The following is a 17,989-nucleotide window of genomic DNA, read 5'->3' on the forward strand; positions in this document are numbered from 1 at the left end:
AATTTAGAGATCATCCAGTGCTTTCATAGAGTCATTTTCTAGGTCACTGTGCCAGTAGGGTGGAATACCATGATCTTTCTGTAGTTGTTTCCTTTCCAAAACTTGCTTTCTCATCTGGATTATAGAGTATATAAAGGGAGCATATTCATTTATTGCATCTGCTTTGAGAAAGTGAATTACAGTTTCCATAGCCAGGAGTAAGATAATATATCCTGAAATACATCCTGGTTCTTCTTTTTACACATTTGAACCTTTTAACTCTGTTCTTATGCCTGCAGTATGTGCGATTGTCATATGACACTAAGCCTGAAGCTATTCTGCAACTTATGCTAAAAGAATGGCAAATGGAGTTGCCAAAGCTTGTTATATCTGTCCATGGGGGCATGCAGAAATTTGAACTTCACCCACGCATCAAACAATTGCTTGCCAAAGGTCTTATCAAAGCTGCAGTAACCACAGGAGCCTGGATTATAACTGGAGGAGTGAACACAGGTAAGGAAGTAGCAAAGAATGTGCACAATTAACTGGATTGCAGAGAGCCAAAAGATTTAATGTATGGATGCATTGCTACATCCTAAAACAAAGTAAATTTGAATGAGTTCAGTCAAGTGGAATTAAAATACTTTTTAAAAATGTGTATTTCAAAGTGGGTTACTGTTTTGTATTGAAAATAGATATAACATATAGAGGGATTGGGTTTTGGGCTTTGTTTTGTTTCGTTGATTGTTTTCTGGGTTTTGGTTTTGAAACAAGGAAGAGCTTAATGTGATTAAAAAGAAGTACAGTAATGTACTGGAAACTCTTTAGCTCTTGCTAGGCTAATATTTGTTTTGTTGAATGACTTTGTTTCCTCCTAGTATATGTGGCATGGTGCCTTTACTTTGGTAGTATGTCAGCAAGTTTCCAGGTCCTTAAAGGCCTGGTTATCTAAATACAACAGTTAAAGGTCCAGTTACCTAAATAAATATTTGTATTCTTAGTAAGATGTGGCATTCAGTGCACTGGAATCTTTTTATGCACGAAACAGGTGTTGCAAAACATGTTGGTGATGCTCTAAGAGAACACGCTTCCAGATCATCTCGAAAGATTTGCACTATTGGGATTGCTCCCTGGGGAGTGATTGAAAACAGAAACGACCTTGTTGGAAGAGATGTAAGGATGAATTACCTAACTGAAATAATGATTTACCTCATTTACTTTTGGCACATCTGTCAAGCATGTTTTCCCCTTGCTTTGCATCATTGGAATACTTGCTTTACTACGGAGATACACTGACATCTGTGACTTAGGCAAGATCGTTACTGTAAACAAGTTGCAAAATGCAAATGTGCTGCAGGAGGAGCTTGTTCTTAAATGCAATCCTTTTCCCCTCCCCACTATCAGTAATATAAATTTGATTTTATTGAATCAAATAACAAAAATGCCATTACAGAGAATTCACATTTAGAGAGGATAATAAGTTGAAAAGTTTTGATGTGGAGTCTTCAGTGCTACTGTTTGCCAGAGAAGTCACAAATTTTCCCCAAAGACACCTTTTCAAAGGATCTTTTCTCTGTTACCCTTCAGAACAGCATCCTTTAGTGATGCAATTGTCCAATTCCCTGCACAAAGTTCAGAGCTGCAGCAGTTGGTGTATCCTAATCCAAGGCATGCTTATATGTGCCAGTGCTTCCTTATATGTGTCAGTGCTTCCTTATATGTGTCAGTGCTTCTTGTTGAGCCACCACTTCTCGTGTCTAGTTAAGTTTCACAGAAACAAGTGTGAATCTTTGCAAGTAAGACATTATTGTGTGCTTACACTTAGGTGGTTGCTCCATATCAGACCTTGTTAAATCCATTAAGTAAACTAAACGTGCTAAATAACCTCCATTCCCATTTCATTCTGGTGGATGATGGAACAGTTGGAAAGTATGGAGCAGAAGTTAAACTGCGAAGAGAACTGGAAAAAACGATTAATTTGCAACGGATCCATGCAAGTAAGTAATTCTGGTGCCTGAGGGCTGTTACTACTGCTTAATGAAAAAGGTGTTGACACCAAACATCTGAATGACAAAATTAAAAAAATAGAACTTTTGTTTATTCTTCAAGTCTAAAATTTCACCAGCTGCTCTGGACCCTAGTTATTGCTGGTAGATTTATGATTTCTCTGGGAAAAGGAGGAATCCTTTTTGAATGAAGTTGTCTGTTTCGTAAAAACAAATACAAGTCACTTCAGGTCTTGGTGTGTTGTCAGACCTTATTGGTCTGATTAATTAATGGTTTTGACACTGATCATTTGCAGTTTCATGCTTGCAGTTTGGTGTTTTCCCAGTTGTGGAGCAACACATGTGTTTTGACCCTTTTACAGGAATGCTTTTGCAATAGTTCCCATCAGTAGAGAGTTCCTATGTACTTATGTTCAGACTGAGTGTATGTGTTGTCACCTTTGAAAATTATTGGGTGAAGTTAAAAGAGGAGTTCCTGAAAGAAAAATTCTTCAGTTTTTTGTATTAGTTCATGAATGTTTCTATAGGGAAATCTCTTCTCTTTTGTAGACTGTATCCTGTTGTATTGACCAGCTTGGCAGTGCTTCAAGTGTCCCAGTCCAGAACATAAAATGCTTGAAACTGTGCATTACCAACAGTTAATGTCTGGCAGGAAGCATTTTAATGTTGATTCAATAGAAAGGAAAAACCTGATGTATTAAATGTGTAAAGCTGGCCTTAGCATTCACTGTACACTTACAGTGTCTGGGTTTTAATTTTTGTTTGCCGTTTTCCAGGAATTGGCCAAGGTGTGCCTGTGGTGGCACTTGTGTTTGAAGGTGGCCCCAATGTCATCCTCACAGTTCTAGACTTTCTTCAGGAGAGCCCTCCAGTGCCTGTGGTGGTGTGTGAAGGAACTGGCAGAGCTGCAGACATCCTGGCCTATGTTCACAAGCAGACAGAAGAGGGGGGGTGAGTGCCAGCAGTGCCAGACTGGCACAGAACCACGGAATGGGTCAGGTTGGGAGGGACCCCAGTGGGTCATCCCAGAGCACACAGCACAGGACTGTGTCCAGGCACTTCTTGTCATGCCCAGATAAATGACAAGATGTACAGATGTGTGGCATCTATCATGTCTGTCATCCACAGAGAGTTTTGAGACCATTTCTTCATGAATCTGTAGAAAAGCTTTTTCTGTTTAATGCAGAAAACACTTGTCTGTTTTGAGTGTAGCTTCAAATAATAAAAGGAATGTGCTTGGGCTCAGTAGTACTTGGTGACTTCTAGTTAGTTGTCAGGCTTGCATGAATCCTTAAACACACTGGGTCCTTGTGGCAGGGGCTGCCTCACAACCTCAGGAGGCAGAGATCTAATGTAGCTGTAAACCAAACAACTTTGTCCAGGGTAAGATCACAAATGAGTTTTACTCAGTGGAGTGACTGCTTATTTTTTTGTGTAAAAACCCTTTGGGTGAGACTATCTCAGAATGCAATATGAGAAGGAAAGGGAGAGAGAGTAGAGTAACTTTTAGAAGGCAGTAGTGTAGAATTGTACATTAAGTAACATGCAGTTCTTTCTAAAGGTTACCCAAGGTTTTGCCGCAACAACAGTAATAAGCTTACAGATAGCAGCACTTTGAATGGACATGCTGAAGCTAATTAAATGCATTGTTGTTCTTACTGTTCATGTAAAACAATTGTTTTCCTGTTTGTTTGTTTCAATCTCAGGAATGTTCCTGAGGGTGCTGAGCCTGAAATCATTTCAACCATCAAAAAGACGTTTAACTTTGGTCAAAGTGAAGCAGTTCATTTGTTTCAGACACTGCTGGAATGCATGAAAAAAAAAGAACTTGTAAGTGGATCTTGCATAAAATTTTCTATGCAAGGTGCATGCACTTGGGGATACATTATATAATTTTTTTTTTCTTTTTTTTTAGATCTTTTAGTTATGACTACTTATGAAGGTATACTATCATTGCATGCTTAAAGCAAAACCACTTTATAGAGGTTATGTGTAGCCTGAGTTCAGGGACTGGTGTCTCATTTGGATGTCACATTGTGCTGTTCTGAGATAGAAAATTACCTTATTCAGCTAACCATGTTTGCTGGCAGTTTAATCTCATAGTTTGTAATGGTCTGAAGAGGTGAACAGGATACTGTGTTATAGATAGCAGTGAATTGTAATCGTAGTGAATTAGTGAATCTACTTAACTGAAGATCCTCTCTTAAGAAAACGAAACAGAATGTACACTAAAAGTTTAAACTGAGCATAGACAGGCTTCAAGTTGCATTGAAGACAAGATGTCTTTTATGTCAGGAATTGAAAAAGATTTGAAAGAGTGAAGCCAATCACCTTTGCCTGAAAATAACTTTCAAATATGTTTTCTCCATTTTGGACAGATTACAGTTTTTCATATTGGGTCAGATGAACATCAGGACATTGATGTTGCAATACTTACAGCATTGTTAAAAGGTAAGACTTATTTTTAAGATCATTTGGAACCTTCAGCTCTTATTGATTAGTGTTTATGTGATGGATTATTTATAAAATACCAATAGGAATTGTAAGTTTTTAAACAAATAAGTATCTGTGTTCTCATTGTATAATGCTATAATGTGACATAAATTATGACATATACAGCATAATTTTGTGGTGCATTGCTTGATTTGGCCTTTTTAGGAAGCAAGAATGTTTATTATCTTGTCTTATAATTAATTTTAAATTTTCTTCATTGTGTTTGCTTCTTAAGGCACGAATGCATCTGCATTTGACCAGCTTGTTCTTACACTTGCATGGGACAGAGTTGACATAGCCAAAAATCACGTTTTTGTTTATGGGCAACAATGGCTGGTATGTAATGGTGTGGATTAAGCAGAATGATAATTCCTAATAGAGAGAAGCACAATTTACTGTAAAGGATGAATCATGACTTTTGTAGAGAGAGACTTAGGAATACTGCAAATTTATTTTGAGGCAGTAATTTGGGTGTACTGCATAGCCTTAAAGCTGTTTTGCTATTATGTATTTGAAAATGGTCCAAAATTTTTAGAAATGTACTCACTGTTCTGATTAACTAGCAGAGAAAATACATTACAAAAGGTGGAAGCTGAATTCACGTTAGTCAGATGCTCTTTATTCACTACAGTTGCATGGCCCTAGAAAGTTCTTAAGAAACATCTAGTAAAATGCACTGTTGGCAGTACTGCAGTGTCTTTTGAGGGAGGGACAAAATCTCTGGTTTTTGTAGTTTGAAAATGAGTTTAAGAACTACTTGGTGGCTGTAGTCTTTTCTCTCTATTACTGTAAAAAACCCCGTGAGCTTATTGAGTATGCAGTCTGAAGCACATACTGTGTCAGGCTCCTTGGATGCCATGATGGCTCTGACATCTTTGAAGCAAATTGTGCTTTAGATATTTTGTCTTTTTTTTGTTTCATCCAACATCAGCCTGTGAGAACATCTCAGTTATGTTAAACCAAATGTCTCCTTAGTCCCACTGTCTCAGTTGGCAGTACCTAATGGAACAGTTCAAGTCTTCAGGGTATTTTCCCATCCTGTAATTGTGTGAAGTTCAGGGGATATTCTGAACTGAAGATGACTTCTTTATAGACATGTAAAGTTTTTCCAGCCCTGTAAATGAAGGAGGTTGATACAGTACCCAAGTTCACTTTTTTACTGGCTCTCTCTAGGCTCTACCTTTTTGCTTATTTGTTGTAGGTTGGCTCCTTGGAACAGGCCATGCTGGATGCCCTTGTGATGGACAGAGTTGCATTTGTGAAACTTCTGATTGAAAATGGAGTAAGCATGCACAAATTTCTTACAATCCCCAGGCTGGAAGAACTTTATAACACAGTAAGTAAATTATTACTTTTTGAGCAGTTTTTTATTGCTCAGCCTGTTGTGTCCTGGCTCATGTGCAACAGTCTGGAAGTTGTGGGGTGTTGGTAGGGAAGGCTCCTGTGCAGGAAGACTCCTGAGGTTGGAGTTGGGAAGTGGATGCTGTTGGCTGCTGTGCACAGCACCAGCAGCACCAGAATTGTCTGTCAGCAGGGTGTTCATCTGTGTTTGATGGTGGGGATAGACACTAAAGGGAAAATTGCAGCTCTGTTGTGTACACATGGAGTGTGCAAACCACAGTGGGGAACAGAAGAGAGAAAGTCACATGGGGGAAACTTGTGCCCAGAATTTGAGATCTGTAGGGCTTCATAGGACAGAGTCTGTAGCAGTTAACATCATAGTAGATCTAGAAAGAGTTTAATTTGTCAACCTGTATGATTATAATTATTACTTAGAAAAATTTTGTTGCTGTAGGTGTTGATCTAAGAATTCCAAGGTAATTTTGATAACAGTATCCAAAGACAGAACAAAGAACCTTCCACCAAAAATTAGCTGATGTGAGTAGTACAAAAATATGGCTTAGGTTTGTGTTAACAGTCTTGTTACCTGCTTTTGACAAAAAAAGAAAAACTAATTCTTTAGCTAATAAAGTTCTGTAGAGAAGCCTCCTTAAGAAGTTTATTTATTTATTATATTTATTTATATTTTATTATATTTTTATATTTTAAATTAATTTTTTAAATTAACCTCTTATGGTGTTGCTATTGCATGCTGATTTCTCATTTCAAATTTTCCCTCTTTTTTGTTATAAAGAAACAAGGCCCAACTAACCCAACACTCTTTCATCTTGTCCGGGACGTCAAACAGGTATGCTGTCCATGTAAAAATCTGTCAAACTAGCAGTTATTTTTTGTTAATTTCTTGTATTTGACTATCAATCTACAGTTTACTAATAAAATTTTATTTGAAGTATTAAGCTACCTCTGCAGACATTTTGGTAGTTTACAATACTTCTGTTGTATGCTTGGTGCCCTGTTGCCTAGAAGATGTTTAACCCAGAGAGTGTTGTCTTTCATCTTTCTTTTGATTGTTTTCTTTATTGGGGAGATTGAAAGCTGATACTCTCAGCATGGAGAAATTTTGGCTGTTAAAACAATAGACAAAAATCCTCCAGTGCCTCCCCCACCAATGGAATGATTATCTATTCTGTTATTCTTCTTTTCTTCTTTCATGTAGAAAAGAAAGTATAACCTGGTCTTTCTTTATAAATAATAATTGTTAAGCTATGTACATGCTTTTTGAGTTTTGTGTTGGAGGGATTTTTTATCATCAAAGGCTTCTTTTTTTTAAAGTTATTATTTAGAGCTGTGATGGAACACGTAGGAACATTCTAAGGTAATTTAATATTATACCTTGAAAAAGTAAAAATAGCTTTTGTATTCCTAGGGAAATCTTCCTCCAGGATATAAAATCAACCTGATTGATGTGGGGCTGGTTATTGAATATCTGATGGGAGGAACCTACAGATGCACCTATACAAGGAAACGCTTCAGAGCGATATACAACAGTCTGAGCGGGAACAACCGGGTACGCGCACTTGGGTAACAACAGCCCGCTTGTTCTCAGCTGAAAACACCCAAACCTTTGTGTTCTGGAGAATGATTGAATCCATGTTGGTTTGTTCTCCTTGTCAATGGACTGGTTCTTTTAAATGTAATAGTAAGGGCCATGAGGCAGCTGAGAACTGTCTTGGGATTGAGGGCAAACAACAGGTTTTGTTCTCCTCAACCTTAATCTAGCATATCCTAATTCCTTCTCTGTGATTCCCTCTTTTTCTACTCATGGGAAAAATGGACACTATACATGCAGATACACCAGATGCAGGTATTTTAGCTTCTTGTGCAAGCTACACTAACCAACAAGTGTAACTGCCCACGTAGCGACTTCTTAAAACTAATGAAAACAAACAAGAAACCACGTTAACTATCCAGTGAGAATTCTGGTTGTGCTGTTGTGTAAGTTCCTCCATGTTTCAGTAACCAAACCCTTTCTCCTTGTTGCAGAGATCTGGGCGAAATCCTTCAAGTACTACTCCTCAGATGTGTAAAAGCCATGAGTCTTTTGGTAACAGGGCAGACAAGAAAGAAAAAATGCGCCATAATCATTTCATCAAAACAGCACAGCCATACAAACCAAAGGTAGGGGTTGTGAGGGGAACACGGGGGGTTTAATTTCAAGTATCTAAGAGTGGGGAGCCTGCTGGAAATCCAAGTGCCACTGGAGTGTGAGTAGCAGCAATTGTATTGACTTTAGTAAAGCTGGAATTTCAGCCTTGCTTTTGTAATTGTTTCTAAACTGCAGCTTTTTTACAGGATTTTGTAAAGGATGTTTCTCTTTCTGTATGGTTGTCTTGTGGATAAGCTTTGATATGTTAGGGACCAAAAAGCTTATCTTTGACAGAGTTCTAGCAATGAGGTGGGATTCACATGGCTTGATAGATGGAACAAAGTTTGGCCACGTGTTACTACTACAGGCAGTTTCCATGAGGCTTTTTATTTGTATGTAGGTATATTAGTTACAGCTTTTCTTTGATCTATAATTCAAATTAATTCAGTCTCATAGTTATTAAAATGACTTGTGCTCAACTGAAGTTTTTGCGTAAAAGTTCCAGCTGCTTTTCAAGTCTTGAAAAATTTTCTGTTTTCTTTCTATAATTATTTATTATTTGGTATTGGATCACTCAGCATTTTATTCCAAGTTTACATAATATATAATGACTTAAAATGTGACTTTGTGGTTTTATTTTCAAGATTGACACTGGTGCAGAAGAGGGAAAAAAGAAAAGAACCAAAGATGAAATAGTTGACATAGATGATCCAGAAACGAGACGTTTTGCCTATCCTCTGAACGAGCTGTTGCTGTGGGCAGTGCTGATGAAGAGGCAGAAGATGGCTCTTTTCTTCTGGCAGCACGGCGAGGAGTCCATGGCCAAAGCTTTGGTGGCTTGCAAAGTCTATCGGTCCATGGCATACGAGGCAAAACAAAGTGACCTTGTTGATGATACTTCAGAAGAACTGAAACAGTATTCCAAGTAAATTGCATTCCTATTGCTCAAAATATTTTCTTGACATCTGCAGGAAAAGTAGCAGGCTGCTTAAGAACAAACCACAAATTGTTCTGTTCGCACACTTGAAGACAATTATGTTTGGCAGAAAGTTTAAGTGGAACTCTAGTAGAAGCTTTATATTGGATACTGCTCTTTATAGAGGACTGTTACAAGTCTTGATTTATAGTCAAATTAAAAGTAAACTCAATGTGCCATTTTCTTCTGTGTAATTTCTGTGCATGTTTTAATAGCTGTGTTAGCATGCCTACATTTTTAATAGAAGTCACAGATTGATATGTTGTGGTTACAAATTGCACTGTGTCAGAAGGCACAAATAATAGTCCCTTCAAGTTGTGCAAGTCGGGAATTTGTGCCAGGAAATTCACGCTAAACTCATGCTCATTTCTATAGATACTATATTTTGTGTTGTTGTTCTTTTTTCATTCTAGTGAGTTTGGTCAGCTGGCAGTTGAGCTGTTAGAGCAGTCCTTCCGACAAGATGAAACTATGGCAATGAAATTACTGACTTATGAACTTAAAAACTGGAGCAATTCCACTTGTCTGAAGCTGGCAGTGTCCTCGAGGCTCCGTCCGTTTGTAGCACACACTTGCACACAGATGTTGTTATCAGATATGTGGATGGGAAGGCTGAACATGAGGAAGAATTCATGGTACAAAGTAAGCACTGTTGTAGTTTATTAATGCAAAAAGGGTCAATGGAGTTTGTTTAAAGGGAAAGAAAGTGTGTGTTTAAAATGCTATTAGTGTAAAGCTTTCACAACTATAGCTTTTATTAATAAATCCTGTAAACCAGTCTCCTATAACATAATCAAAACTGGAATATTTGTTGTAAACGCTTCTTTTGACACTCTATTATCTTTTCAAATAAGGTACAGAAATATAGAAGGCAAAAACCAGGCAAGTAGCCTTTAATCAGAGGCTTAAAGAGATCATGTGAATACTAATCCACTACTAAAAACATAGTAGTAACAACCCTTAACAGATGGAAAACCTGTTGTAAGACTGTAGTTTCATGCATTTTGACTTTTTACAGGGAGCACATAAGTCTTGATGTAAAAAAGCTTTGTGAATATCCTATTTTGGAGGAACTGAGCAAAAGCAGGGCACAGAATAAAACAAGGGTAGGCAAATTTGGGACAGGTTTTCCAGTGGTGCCCTTTGTGTGATACAGATTAATTATGATGTAGACTGAGATAATTGATATAGATCAGTTGAACCAAAGTGGGAGTTGCATATTTCTTTGAGACATTAGGTACCAAAACCTAATTGTTGCTAGAAATATAATGAAATAAAACTTTCCTACAAAATACCTACAAGCATCATTTAACTTGTGACCTACTAAAATCCTCTTTGATAACTGATTAACTGTTTTCTTGCTTGCTTTGTAACAGGCTAATGACAGTAAATAGCTTTCACTTACTCTCTTCATCTATACCTTAGCTCTTCTTTTTACCATGAATTGAAAAAAAACCCAAAACCCCAGACAAAACATATACCTCTCCCCCCCAAAACCCACAAACTCTTCTATGCCTTTAAAATACACTGTAACAATACCCTCTTCCCAAGTTTCTGGGGGTGGATTAAATAACAGAGTGTGTACAAACCATCTCTATCTTCAGGCTTGGAGTACATTCTTCCTAAAAGCTTTAAATTTTGGAATTTCTTGGTTTTTCCCATTTCCTATGTCTTCAAGTCAAGGAACACTCTATATGTGATCCTAAGCTCTTAGGTGTATATACAAGTAATAATAACTAATTATTTTCTACATTTTTCCCCTCAATAGCAAGCAAGTGAAATTTAGAGAATATATTTTCAGAGGCTATTCTGTGTGTTGGTGTATTCTGATGCTTTAATGTAGTTGTGAGCTATTTACACTTAGTCTTCATCTTTTCCAGGTGATACTGAGTATTTTACTCCCTCCTGCTATACTGCTGTTGGAATATAAGACCAAGGCTGAAATGTCACATATTCCTCAATCTCAAGATGCACATCAAATGGCAATGGATGACAGTGAGAACAACTTCCAGACTGTAGCAGATGAAATACCTATGGTAACTTAAATAATTACATTTTTAAGTCAAAAAAGGTGAAATTTAGTGCTAGAAAGCATGTATTTCTGTGTGGAAGTTAACAGTCCTTTTATTTTAGGAGGTTTTTAAAGAAGTGAGGATCTTGGACAGTACTTTTGAAAAGCATGACATGGAGACTCCAGCAAAGCCTAAAAGACTCCCAATTACTCAGAAGTTTTATGCATTTTATCATGCTCCAATTGTGAAGTTTTGGTTTAATACGGTGAGTTTTTTTCTGTGTCATGTGTATTTTATTTGGAATTGTAGCACAGATTTTCGGGTTATTTTCCCAATCCATAACTCTGATTGAATCAATATTAAGCACCATCCAAAAAGCAGACAGAAAACATCCTACCTTGCTTAGCTGGAAATGAGAAATACTTGATTTTATAAAACTACATAAGCACATGCTGTGCCCTGTGGTTTGAGGTTTTTTTACTCTGTTCTGAGTAATTATTTTCATCATTTGCTCACATTTCTATAACCATTTATTAGTCTCAAGTGTATACACAGCTTTATTTCAATCACTGTAATAGAAATATTAGAATTTCTACTAAAGCAAAATAGCTGTAATAAGAGCAAAGCTTTGCTAACAATAAATAGCTTATTACAGCTATTTTTCTTTTTCTAAGATGAAAATATTTGTATTCCCTTGTAAATAATAACTTGTCTGTTTAAAGGGTAAGTATTGTCCTGTAATCTTTCTTGAAGCTTTTATTGTATGCCACATCAAAAGATTCCATGTACATCTATAAAGGATCCTTCAGTAATTATATGTATATGGATTTTTTTTTTTTTTTTTTAGTTGGCATACTTAGGATTCCTCATGCTCTACACATTTGTGGTTCTTGTAAAAATGGAAGAATTGCCGTCTGTTCAGGAGTGGATTGTTATTGCTTACATTTTCACATCAGCAATCGAGAAAATTCGTGAGGTATGCCTGTAACAATATGGGATTTTAGCCTTTTCTGTCAGTTAAAACAGTATGCTTAAAACTATTATTATGTCAATAAGAAAACTGAAGAAACTTCAAGCATCCGAGTACAAAATGTAATACCTCTGTCTTAAAGCTTGGTGTATACTGCTAAATGGAGGCCTTGTAAAACAAGGTGGGTAAAATGTGTATTTATTTGCCAGGCAGGCTGTACCACTGTGCTATGACCAAGATATCAAAACAAAAAAAAACCTTCAGTGACACAGGAGTGCCATCATAACTACAATGTTCCTGGTCAGCAAGAGACTTTACAAAAGTTCTGTAATCATTTTTAAATGGGACATCTGAAGTTAATCCCCCCGTAATGTGGTACCTCAGGCTCAATTGAAGGCAGATAGGTTCACTTTTGTCACAGTAAATACCTCAAAAGAAATAAAAACATCACCAAAACCCACTAAATCCAAACTTCCTTAATAAATTGTTTAGCTAGAGCAAGAACCTCCTTCCCTTGTGAAGCTGGCACAGTTAAACACTGGTTTTGATTGCTCAGCATTTGAGTTATCCTTTGAATAATTATTACATTTTTGCAAGTATAGAAATGCTAGTGATTCACAGATTTTACTGTTGGTCCCTGTGCAATAAATATGAGCTCTCTTGACCTTCATTTCTTTTACAGATTTTTATGTCAGAGGCTGGGAAGATCAATCAGAAGATCAAAGTGTGGTTCAGTGATTACTTCAATATCAGTGACACAGTTGCCATTGTCACTTTCTTCATTGGGTTTGCGTTAAGATTTGGAGCCAAGGGGAATTTTGGAGAAAACACTTACAGAGAAAATTACGTCTTTGTTGCTGGAAGAATAACATACTGTCTCAATATAATTTTTTGGTATGTGCGATTACTGGATTTTCTAGCTGTAAATCAACAGGCTGGCCCTTATGTTATGATGATTGGGAAAATGGTAAGTACTATGTTTGTTACTGATTTTTTTTTTCCCAACTGCATCCATTTACAACTTCTCTCAATAGTTTTATTTAGTTAGAAGTTTCTTACCCTGCTGTAATAGGGTAACCACTTGATGTGCTGAATGAGCTGGCTGAAATAAAACTTGGAGAGTTTCAAAAGAAACTCTGATTAGGAGGCTTCTTCTATGGAGCTATTCCTGTTACCTTCATGTAAAAAATGGTAAATCTTCCTTCTCTGGCCTGTTTAGATGTCAGAGACTTAAATGAATATGATGAAGCCTTTGTTGTGATTCAGCTTCCCATTAGGTCTGAAATTTATAGCCTTTGTGTTCTTTAGGTCAAAACTTTTAACTTTTTTAGTGTCCTAAAGCACCTTTTTGGTTCTGTGCCATGGAAAACTGGGAATAGATTGTGCTTCTTGTCATCTCACACAAAAAAGATTAAAATTGTTTAAAATTAAGTTTAAATAGCCTAGCTCTACTGTCAGTAGCTATTTTAAATGTTAAATACCATTTTAAGGCTTGAGAACTGTATATATGGATGTGGAAGAGGCTTTTGTATTTCTTCCCTTTATAAAATGGTTCTTACAAAATGGAACCCTGTTATTCCATAAAAACAAGGGTATCAAGTTACTCATTTCTCACTTTGGTTTCTTGCAAGAGGCATAGGTTCTGTGTTCCTGCCCTTGGAAAACTATCTCTGTGCAACTATTGAGTACCTTTAGGAAGGAATGTTTCTCTTTGTCAGCTGCTCCTTCTGTACCTAATAGTATTCAAGTTGAAAGGGAAATATGGTCTGTTGCCTTTGACCAAGGGTACTAAACACATTATAAGAAAGGACAGGAAAAAACTCAATGTTGTGGGGTTTTTTAATGGGGCTTGTTATTTCAAAATTTTTTCTGGGTGAAATACTCATGTCCTGGACTCTTTTCCTCGTATAATACATGGAATTTCTCAAGTGTACACTGTCACTGTAGAAGTTTTTAGAGTTGTGAGATTGTATTTATGACCTTGTGGATTAACTGACTTTTTTCTGTTAACAGGTGGCCAACATGTTTTACATTGTGGTGATTATGGCACTTGTACTACTCAGTTTTGGTGTTCCCAGGAAGGCAATACTCTATCCTGATGAGGCACCCTCTTGGACTCTAGCTAGAGATATTGTGTTTCATCCATACTGGATGATTTTTGGTGAAGTCTATGCCTATGAAATTGATGGTAAGATAGTTTTGTTATGAAGTAAAGAGAAAACTTTGATAATGTATTCTCAAAATCTCATGAAATTCCAGTTTTATGGAAGTCCCAGTACTGTTGGCTTTGATTCCATTCATTGGAATATCTCCCTTTTGTGGGTTGCAGCTGTAGAACTATGTGACCTGATTTTTCATTTTCTTTTCTAAAACTTGATTGGCTTAGAATGAAAATTACATAATTACAATTTCTCACAAGGTTATTCCTAGCAAGATTTTGGAATTCTGCCCCACAACTATCATGACAAAATTTTGGCTGTGGTGATGTCCTGTGCTTTTTAAAAAACCCAATAACATGATTACAGCATAGGGTCAGCCAGAAACATTGTCTCTGGTATTTTTCTTCAATGTTTCTAAATGCATGGAGACATTTTGAATTGCAGAACCAGTGTATGATAGATGGCTGTTGCAAACTGTAAGTGACCTTTTTTCCTAGGTTTTTTTTTTTGTGTCTATACCTGCTGAGAGTTCTAAAAGATGTGCATGTCTTCTCTGTATCTTTTTCCCCCACCACAGTGTGTGCAAATAATTCTGATGAAAAAGTTGCTCATCTCTGTGGCCCAGGAACATGGTTGACCCCATTTCTTCAAGCTGTCTACCTCTTTGTACAGTACATAATCATGGTTAATCTCCTGATCGCATTTTTCAAGTAAGTATATAGAGAATAGGTAATTTTTGCTAATAATTGGACAAGTATCTATCTCATTGCAATAAGATGGCAAGATAAGAACTGATGCCAGATCAAAGCAATCCCATTTCCTGGAAGGTTTTTCAGGTTCTAAGGTTGGTCTTTGTCTCTTCCTCACTGCAAGCCCATGGCTATGTTAGTGAAGTGTGTGGTGTCGGTGGTTCACACCACATCTGTGAGGTCAGGGGAATCAGAAGTTCAAGGAGATTTGAAAGCATTTTGTAACTTCTCTTTGTCAGAAAACAAAATTGTTTCTTTGTCTTTATTGACTGTTCCTAAATTCATTTGACGTTCTCCAGTTGGCTGGGTTCAGTTGCAGTAAGTTGTCTTTTATAGTTCTCAGCAAGTGTTTGATTTCTGGGCATAAGCAGCTCACAAACACTGGACAAGGCAAGCTGCAGAATTAACACAGAGTGATATAAAACTCTGGGCTTAGTTAGAAATAATTAATTTTTCTGTTCAGTAAATTTGAAATTTGATTGCAGTGTAATTTATTTCTGAGATACCGATAACTAAGATACTGAGATGTTACCTGATAGGAGAATTTCTTTAGCCCTCTCCTTGCTCTGGATCATGGTGTTCTCTTGAATGTTTTTCCAACTTCCAAAAAAATAATTTTGCAGTAAAAAACAAGTTTATGCTTTTGTCTCTTACTTAACTGGCTTCAGAATTTAAGATTGTTATCAAAATGTTGAAAAACCAAACAATACAACAAACACCAACAACTCTCCACCAGTCCAAGAACCACCTTGATGTGTTAATATTGTTCTGTTTCAGCAACGTGTATTTACAAGTAAAGGCAATTTCAAACATTGTGTGGAAGTATCAGCGCTATCATTTCATTATGGCCTACCATGAAAAACCTGTTCTGCCTCCACCACTGATCATTCTCAGCCACATGGCTTCCCTGTTCTGCTGTATATGTAAAAGAAGAAAGACAGACAAGACTTCAGATGGGCCAAGTATGAACAGTTATCAAAAAATCACTGTAATGTTTTTGATATAGTTGAAGCAAACTTTCAGAATAGTACGATGCTCTTGGTTATAATGTGTGTTGTGAAGAAAGTCAAAGGGCGTTTTAATTTTATGTGTTTTTAATATTGATAATTCTTTTGAAAGTCACCTAGAAGTCTCCAGTAAAACTAAGCTATCGCACAAACAAACCAATTAGATTTCTTGTTATTGCTAATGGAGAAGTTTTATTTCTGTAAAACTTCTTTGAAACTCTAAAAAAAGTAAAATCCAGCTAAGGAATCCAGCTTCTTCCTCAAAGGGATTAAAGGGTAGGAGCATAAGCAATGATAATATTGTGCACAGATCCTCTCAGATTTACTATTTTAATGTTATTTTATTAACAATCTTTGACCTTGAACTTTTTTTTTATTATTTTTGGTTTGTTGGGGTGGTTTTTTTTTTGTTTGTTTTTATTTTTAACATCCTTTGTAGAGTTGTGACTATTAGTTTTCAGCACCTGTACAACTTCATTACATATGTGTCATCTTAGCTGCTGATCTCTTTTTAGAGCTCTTCCTGACGGAAGAAGATCAGAAGAAACTTCATGATTTTGAAGAGCTGTGTGTTGAGATGTATTTCAATGAAAAGGATGATAAATTTCATTCTGGAAGTGAGGAGAGGATTCGAGTCACATTTGAACGGTAGAATATTTGCAAGTAAAATTTCTGAATAGAGAATTAGAACTTTACAGGTTTTTGAAAATGTACTTTAAAGGGGGAGAAATGCAGCTCAGGAACATAAAGTGTTCATGCAAATTTTTTATATGGTATCTTTCCATTGCTATGCAGAAACTGATAATGTGATTGATGCTTCTTGATCTATAGAAGCACTCAGTAAACTGAGACAATTGCATTATTTAGTTTCCTGTGCTGTTTTAAGAAACTGATAGATTTCAGGAAGTGCTGTAGGCCCTCTATTGATAGCTGTTTTAATTCTGTGATTCAGAAGTATGTCCAAATGTATTTACAGAACAGTCCAATGCTATCGTATTATTGTGACATTTCAAAGTTGCTTTTCCCCCTGATTAAATGGACAGAAAGGATTATAGTCATGTTACTTTTCTCAATGTGCTGAAGAACCTTTCATATCTACTTCATAATTTGATTTTTCCTAGGGTGGAACAAATGTGCATTCAGATAAAGGAAGTTGGTGATCGTGTCAACTACATTAAAAGGTCATTACAGTCTTTAGATTCACAGATTGGCCACCTGCAGGATCTGTCTGCTCTGACTGTGGATACTCTGAAAACACTGACTGCACAGAAAGCCTCAGAAGCCAGCAAGGTTCATAATGAAATCACTCGGGAACTGAGCATTTCTAAACATTTGGCACAAAATCTCATCGAGGACGGCTCTCTCAGATCATCTGTGTGGAAAAAGCACAGCATTGGAAATGTCTTTGGTTCTTTTCCACAAGGAGGCCTTGAGAGTAACAACCCTTTACTCTGTAACATTTCTATCCGTGATGACAAAGAAGTCCAACATAAGACAATTGGTCAGGAGTTGGCTCTGGTTCCCCGAAGAGAAGAAAAAAACTTCCAAGAGGCAGGTTCCTCAGGCAGTGCCTTATTTTCAAATGCTGTTTCCCCTCCAGAACTTCGCCAACGAATACAGGCTGCAGAGATCTTGAAATCCACTAGTAAAAGTAAAAAATTAGGCAACTCATCCAACAGCATGCCACATGTAACGTCCCCAGCAACAAAGTTTTTTGTTAGCACTCCATCTCGACCCAGTTGCAAAAGTCAGCTGGATTCTTCAGCAAAGCGTGAAGAGACTGTTTTCTCTAAGGCTACAGAAGGAGATAATAATGTAGAATTTGGTGCGTTTGTGGGTAAGTATAACAAAGTAGATTCTGAATGTCCTGAAGTCATTATTAGCTGCTCTTATCCTCTTGCTTCTGGCTCTGCTTGCCTTGCTTTCACCCAACCTTGTGTTGAGAATGGAGGATACGTTAATTGTGGTTTTATTGATGATGAGAGTGACACTAATGATAACTACAGCTGCAGAGTTGACAAATGTGCTCACCAGTCCCCTGTCAAGTTAGCGAAGAACAAGCCCCAAACGAAGTTCTCGTTGTCAACGGGCGACTTGACGTCAGCAGTCAACTGTGGCGGCTCACATGGAAAATTGAATATTAAAGATGAA

The 17,989-nt window shown here is 36.9% G+C and overlaps 1 protein-coding gene across 3 annotated transcripts in view; it reads left to right on the forward strand.

Annotated features, from left to right (window-relative positions):
- Nucleotides 1-17,989, forward strand: part of TRPM7 (transient receptor potential cation channel subfamily M member 7) — a 51,403-nt gene that overhangs the window by 22,188 nt on the left and 11,226 nt on the right. For all 3 annotated transcript variants that reach the window (XM_033070504.1, XM_033070503.1, XM_033070505.1), the window contains 22 exons: nucleotides 279-492; nucleotides 1,028-1,152; nucleotides 1,805-1,976; nucleotides 2,762-2,936; nucleotides 3,692-3,815; nucleotides 4,364-4,436; nucleotides 4,714-4,814; nucleotides 5,680-5,814; nucleotides 6,613-6,666; nucleotides 7,246-7,386; nucleotides 7,863-7,997; nucleotides 8,610-8,890; nucleotides 9,355-9,583; nucleotides 10,822-10,977; nucleotides 11,075-11,218; nucleotides 11,801-11,929; nucleotides 12,606-12,890; nucleotides 13,937-14,111; nucleotides 14,660-14,792; nucleotides 15,609-15,793; nucleotides 16,354-16,486; nucleotides 16,960-17,675. In XM_033070504.1, coding sequence (XP_032926395.1) covers nucleotides 279-492; nucleotides 1,028-1,152; nucleotides 1,805-1,976; nucleotides 2,762-2,936; nucleotides 3,692-3,815; nucleotides 4,364-4,436; nucleotides 4,714-4,814; nucleotides 5,680-5,814; nucleotides 6,613-6,666; nucleotides 7,246-7,386; nucleotides 7,863-7,997; nucleotides 8,610-8,890; nucleotides 9,355-9,583; nucleotides 10,822-10,977; nucleotides 11,075-11,218; nucleotides 11,801-11,929; nucleotides 12,606-12,890; nucleotides 13,937-14,111; nucleotides 14,660-14,792; nucleotides 15,609-15,793; nucleotides 16,354-16,486; nucleotides 16,960-17,675 — 4,015 coding nt within the window. The remainder of the gene's footprint in view (nucleotides 1-278; nucleotides 493-1,027; nucleotides 1,153-1,804; nucleotides 1,977-2,761; nucleotides 2,937-3,691; nucleotides 3,816-4,363; nucleotides 4,437-4,713; nucleotides 4,815-5,679; nucleotides 5,815-6,612; nucleotides 6,667-7,245; nucleotides 7,387-7,862; nucleotides 7,998-8,609; nucleotides 8,891-9,354; nucleotides 9,584-10,821; nucleotides 10,978-11,074; nucleotides 11,219-11,800; nucleotides 11,930-12,605; nucleotides 12,891-13,936; nucleotides 14,112-14,659; nucleotides 14,793-15,608; nucleotides 15,794-16,353; nucleotides 16,487-16,959; nucleotides 17,676-17,989) is intronic.

Source organism: Catharus ustulatus, chromosome 12 (genome assembly GCF_009819885.2).
Source record: "Catharus ustulatus isolate bCatUst1 chromosome 12, bCatUst1.pri.v2, whole genome shotgun sequence".
Taxonomy (NCBI): Eukaryota; Metazoa; Chordata; class Aves; order Passeriformes; family Turdidae; genus Catharus; species Catharus ustulatus.